The sequence below is a fragment of the Parasteatoda tepidariorum genome, chromosome 8, assembly GCF_982258835.1.
Source record: "Parasteatoda tepidariorum strain Cologne lab strain chromosome 8, Ptep-v5.0, whole genome shotgun sequence".
NCBI classification, from domain to species: Eukaryota; Metazoa; Arthropoda; class Arachnida; order Araneae; family Theridiidae; genus Parasteatoda; species Parasteatoda tepidariorum.
The window spans coordinates 89,009,002-89,015,577 of NC_141762.1; the positions used below are offsets into that span (position 1 = coordinate 89,009,002).

At 32.5% G+C, this 6,576-nt stretch overlaps 1 protein-coding gene across 1 annotated transcript; it reads left to right on the forward strand.

Annotated features, from left to right (window-relative positions):
- LOC122268811 (uncharacterized) lies at nt 1–4,392 on the forward strand. The gene is made up of 2 exons (XM_087149661.1): nt 1–842; nt 918–4,392. Exons 1-2 carry the CDS (start codon nt 1–3, stop codon nt 4,390–4,392), a joined length of 4,317 nt encoding a protein of 1,438 aa, XP_087005787.1.
- The last annotated feature ends 2,184 nt before the right edge of the window (nt 4,393–6,576 follow it).

Here is a 6,576-nt window from a genome sequence, read left to right on the forward strand (position 1 = left end):
ATGGCTTACTTAGCAAAAGCTAAAAAAATTGACTTATTAGAAGTGTGTGAAGAAATTGGTGTGGATGCTGACTCTTCTAGTAAAGTAGTGGAAATTAAGAATTTAATTTTGAACAACCCGGCTTATAAGGAAGATGAAGTAAAGATTATTCTAGATAGAATTATTGAGGACAGAAAACAAGAAGAGAAAACTCGACAAGATGAGATAGATAGACAAGAAAGAATTAGACAAGAAGAGAGAGAAGATAGATTGGCGCGTGAAGCCCAATTACATGAACTGGAAGTAAAAAAATTAGGACTGGTGAATAAGGATCCTGTTCAAAATAGTGATTCAGAAAATAAAGTTGAATATTCTCATCGAATTCCTCTTACTCAGATTACTCCCAAATTTGATGAAAAGCACGATGAAATGGGACTCTACCTTATAAATTTTGAGAGAAGAGCAGAGATGGCTCAGGTACCAAAGAAGGATTGGGTTGCTTATCTGTTAGCGGTTTTACCTGGGGAATTATCTAACATGCTGGCAAGAGAAAAACCTGACGATGCTATTAACTATGACTTTGTAAAAGATCTTATCTTGAAAAGATATAAACTGAATAGTGAAAAATTAAAGCAATGTTTTTATAGACATCAAAAATCCCAGGACAAATCTTGGCGAAATTATGCACAAGAACTGTCTAGCTATTTTACCCAGTGGATTACTGAATTGAAGATTGAGAACCTGCAGCAGCTTAAAGATCTGATAATAACTGAGCAATTGAAATTTCGAGTACCTGTGGAGATAAGAGAACATTACTTAGAAGATTGGCTGAAATTTATCACTCCATTTGAATTAGCTGAAAAGTTGGACAACTTTGAAAGTATTCGAGAGAGTTTTAAAAAGAAAGATTTTCCCAAAAGGAATTTTTCTAATATTAGAAACCAAAATTGGAACTCTAAGTTTAACGAGAATAAAAAAGAATTCAAGCCGAAATTGTTGACAAAATCGGAAATATCTCAAGAAAAACTAAGAGATAGAGAATTTGAAAAGAGAAAACCCCTTCGTTGCTATGAATGTGGCTCTAGCAATCATCTTAGACCTCAATGTGATAAGTTAAAGAAAACTCAAGAATCTATTTCGCATGTTGTAGCTGACAAAAGTATTGATGAACTGATGTCACGTTACATTAGTGTAGGTAAAGTAAATGGAGTTGAGATGAAAATTTTGAGAGATACTGGTGCAACTCTAGATCTAATTTGCAACAAGTATGTGAAACCACATATGTATACAAATGAAAAGGTTTGGTTAAGAACACCTTTGGAAGAAAATTTGACATGTTTGCCTCTTGTAGAAGTTGAGTTGGAGTGTGAGATGGGACACATAATCACTAAAGCTGCAGTCTTAAGAGATTCCTTAGATCAAGGTAGATATCTGCTTGGAAACAAAACTGCTATGCTGTTTGAAGAGTGCAAAGTTAAAGAAGATTTACAAGTACATATGTTAAATGCCATACAAACTAGAGCTCAGAAAAAACTTTTAAATGTTGAAAATGATAGCCAAATCCAGTGTGACGATAAACTTAACAAAGAGCTGAATGAGAACACATCTGAAGATAACGAGAAAATTGAAGAAGTCCTACCAGTAGTTAAGGAAGTGTCATTGCAAGATCTCATAAAAACTTCTCCAAAAGCGTTTATCAAAGAACAATATAATAGTAAAGAATTGAAACCTCTCATTGATGAAGCGAAAAAGACGATTTCCAAACCAAACAAATACGTATTAGAGAGAAACATGCTGTTTTATAAGAAAAGAGACAAAAACGGAATGGAAAGAAAACTATTAGTCGTTCCTGAAAAGTTTCGTGAACAACTAAAAACGTTTTGTCATGAAGGTACAGTTGCACATTTAGGTGCAAATAAAACTAAAGATGCTTTATTTAAGACTTTTTATTGGCCGAACTGTTTTAGTGATGTAGAAAAGTTTGTTAAAACTTGTGACCATTGCCAACGAGTTGGAAAACCTCGAGATAAGAAAAAAGCGCCGTTGAAAATTGTCCCTGTAATTTCAGAAATATTCACCAAGTTGAACGTTGACGCTTGTGGACCTTTGCCAATCAGTACTTCGGGGAACAGATATATCATAACGGTAATATGCATGTCATCTAAGTATCCTGATGCAATACCTACTCCAAATTTGTGTTCTACAACAATTGTAGATGCGTTACTACAAATTTTCAGTCGTTTTGGTTTTCCTAAGGAATTACAAACTGATCAGGGAACATCATTCATGAGTGTTCTTACAACTGAGTTTTTGGACAAATTCGGAGTTCGAGTTGTAAAAAGTTCGGTAAGACATCCTCAAAGCAATCCAGTTGAAAGGATGCATAGAACTTTGAAACGAATTCTTAGAGTGCTTTGTTTAGAATCTGGAACAGATTGGGAGAAAGTCTTACCTCATGCTCTATTTGCGTTGAGGACAGTTATTCATGATAGTACTGGATTTAGTCCATCGGAACTAGTACATGGTCGAAATTTGAGAACTCCAATGAGATTGCTCTATGAAAACTTAACAGAACAAGGTGACGAAGAAAACAATGTGATCTCGTATGTTTTTGAACTTCTGAATAGAATGAAATGTTGCCAAGAACTTGCTATACAGAATATGCAAGCAGTTAAAGAGAAACAAAAACTGTGGTACGACATTAATGCGGAAAAGCGAGAGTTTAAGGAAGGTGATCTAGTTCTTATCATCGCTCCATCCAAACCAAATAAACTGTCTGTTAATTGGATTGGACCAGGCGTAATTATTAAACAACTCTCGGAAACCAATTATATCATTCGTTACCCAGACAATGATAAAACTCATGTGTATCATGCAAATATGCTGAAGCCGTACTTTCAGAGAGAAGAAAATGTGAACTTGTTGTGTGTTGAAAGCAACTTAACCAAAGAAGACGAGGAAATTCCTCATCTCGAATTAGAATCTAAAGACAATGAATTATTAGAAATTTGGCAAAATATTCAATCGAATACTAGATTGTCTGAAAATCAGATAGATGAACTTTGTTTATTAATTAGAAAATATTCCAGCATTTTTTCAAATGAGCCTGGATGTACAACGTTGACTGAACACGACATTGAACTAGAGTGTGACAAATCTATTTGTGCCAAACCCTATAGATTCTCACCCCGACAATCTGAAATTTTGAAATCTGAAGTAGAAAAGATGCTAAAGCTAAAAGTTATTGAACCAGGAGAGTCAGATTTTACTTCTCCTTTGATATTAGTGGAAGCCCATGGCAAAGAAGCAAGACCTTGCATTGATTATCGGCGATTAAATAAAGTCACCCGCACAAAATTTTTCCCGTTGCCTAATATAGAAGAGCTGATAGAGAAAGTATCTGCTGCTACATATATTTCAGTCCTGGACTTAACCAGAGGTTACTGGCAAATTCCATTAAGTAAAAATGCCCAAAGGTATGCTGCATTCGTGACGAATTTCGGAACTTTCAGGCCATTGCGTTTACCTTTTGGTTTGAAAAACGCACCATATGATTTTAGTCGACTTATGGCAAGTATATTAAAAGGGTGTGAAGAGTATGCAGTGCCTTATTTGGATGATGTGGCCATATTCTCCCAAAACTGGGACGAACATTTAAAACACCTTGAAGACATTTTCCACAAGTTGAGTGCTGCTAAGTTGCACATAAAACCGTCAAAATGCCAATTTGGCCAAGCTTATGTAAAGTACCTTGGTCATTTAGTTGGACAAGGCCTAAGAACACCTGGTGAACTGAAGGTCCAAGCCATAAAAGAATTCCCAATACCCACTACCAAGTCTCAAGTCAGAGCTTTTTTGGGATTAGCTGGCTATTACAGAAAATACATTCAAAACTTTTTTGTAATTGCAGCTCCACTTACAAATTTACTCAAGGGCCGAAATCGTAAATCAAATATTGACTGGAATAGTTCTTGCCAAAAGGCATTAGAGGAGCTTAAAGAAAGACTTTGTGACAATCCCGTTTTGTATAGCCCGGACTATACAAAGTCTTTCATCATTCAGTGCGATGCTTCAAATCTGGGGATTGTGCTTTCGCAAATGATAGAAAATGAAGAACATCCTATCCTGTACCTCAGTAAAAAATTTTCACCCACAGAACAAATATACAGCACTACAGAGAGGGAATGTGCCGCCATTATTTTTGCTGCGCAAAAATTGAAATGTTATCTTGATGGACACAAAAAATTTCTTATACAAACTGATCATAATCCCTTAGTGTGGCTGGAAAAAAACACTGGAACAAATCCTAGACTTTTAAGATGGGCGTTAATTCTGCAATCATTTAGTTATGAGATTGTACATCGTAAGGGAAAACAACATCAGAATGCTGATAGTTTGAGTCGAATCCCTTAAAATCATTACCATCATATACCATCATAAAATATCTCAGATTTAATGAAAAAAAAAAAAAAATTTTTTTTTTCTTTGTCGTTCTTAAATTTCCAGTATTTGTATAAATGTTTCAATATTTTGTATATTATGTGTGTTTAAATTCTTTCCTGATCTAGAATAGTAGGGATAGGTACAGTGCTTTGCAAAAATTTTAAGGTGCTAATTTTTCAGATAGAACTGGTACTGTATTTGTTTATTTTTTCAATGCTATAATTGTTTATTTTTCAATACTATATTTGCTTATTTTTCTATACTATATTTGTTTATTTTTTTAATCGAAAGCCAGCAAAGAACTTATCTTAGGAAAAATATAAACTTTTCCCTTCGAGAAAAGTTTTTTCATGAGGGGAGGAAGACTGTAAGAGACTGGCCACTAGATGGCACACTAACTTTCTTTTAGGTTGCTGTTTGTTTCCAAAGAGAGTGGAGTCGAGAAAAAAAAAGATGATGGCGGTATTTTGATAAATGTCTTGGTTAAATTTTGTCCGTTATGTGTCGTTTTTATGTCTGTTTTGTGCATCTCTAACTTGTGAATAAATAATTTAAGATGCAAGCTACTAGTCTTTTCTGAGAAAGTTTAAAAGTCTTTACACCACCAATAAATTTACATGGTGAAACTATTATTTTTTTTTATGACACAATTACAATTCCTCTTAAACTTAAAAAGAAAGAGTCATATTGTTCGTTCTAATAACATGAAATTTCATGAATATGTTGCAATCGCCGAACAAAACTTTTAATTGCTGTTTACTGAGAGGTAAATTGTTGTTAGATTTATTCAAGCGGAGGAAGTTGATTGTAAAGAAATGGAAATTTACTTTTTAGGAGTAATTTCCTCAAATGGTTCCATGTAAATAGGAGGAAATTATGTTCCATTAATTGGATGAGAAATGAAGGTCACGTTTTACTCAAAAAAGAATAACGCGTTAATGCGAAATACGAGAAAAAAAAATTTTAGAAATAAAATTAGCGGAAATAAAGAACAAATTGCATAAATTAGTCAGTGAGCATATTATATTTTGAACAAATCTCAAAATGCGTGTTTAAAAAAAATGGCATAGCTAGAAATATGAATTTAGGAAAATGAACATAGCCCAAAATGTGCATGTAAAAATGAACATAGCTCAAAATACGTATTTAAGAAAATAAGTACAGCTTAACAAGCGTATTTTTTAGAAAAATGGACATAGTTAAAAATGCGTATTTAAGAGAATAGATACAGCTTAACAAGCGTATTTTTTAGAAAAATGGACATAGTTAAAAATGCGTATTTAAGAAAATAGATACAGCTTAACAAGCGTATTTTTTAGAAAAATGGACTGAGTTAAAATGCGTATTTAAGAAAATAGATACAGTTTAACAAGCGTATTTTTTAGAAAAATGGACATAGTTAAAAATACGTATTTAAGAAAATATAAGCTTAGATACAGCTTAACAAGCGCATGTTTTAGAAAAATGGACATAGCTAAAAATGTGTATTTAAAAAAAGTAGATACAGCTTAACAAAAGTATTTTTTAGAAAAATGGATATAGTTAAAAATGCGTATTTAAGAAAATAGATACAGCTTAACAAGCGCATTTTTTAGAAAAATGGACATAGTTAAAAATGCGTATTTAAAAAAATAGATACAGCTTAACAAGCGTATTTTTTAGAAAAATGGACATAGTTAAAAATGCGTATTTAAGAAAATGTTAAGTTTAATAATCGTGTTTTTTCGAAAATTGGACATATCTCAAAATACGCATTTACGAAAATAGATACAGCTTGACAATGGACATAGCTAAATAAATTGCTTCTTAACTTTAGAAGAAAAATATTTTTAGCAATTATCTATTAATTCATCTTTAACCGTGCAAATTACCCTTAATTTGTATTTCCACAACGATTCAAGTTTATTGTGATAAGAAAAAATGGAGAAAAAAATTGGAAACTAATTTTCAGTCGTTTACATTCTGATTTGTTTAAATTTTTATAATATTTGATAACAACTTCATTGAAAATCCCACTTCAAAAAGAATAAGTAATTTTATTTCATAATTTTTATAACAAGATTTATAATTTACATACGAATTTTCTTTATATACTCGGCAATTATCTATGAAATACTTTTTCATTTTGATAAAAAAAAAAAAAATCAGAACTAG

Coding starts and splice junctions, on each gene's coding strand:
- LOC122268811 (XM_087149661.1), top strand. CDS start 1: ATGGCTTACTTAGCAAAAGCTAAAAAAATTGACTTATTAGAAGTGTGT. Junction 843..917: donor CCATTTGAATTAGCTGAAAA/GTTGGACAACTT, acceptor TTCTAATATTAG/AAACCAAAATTGGAACTCTA.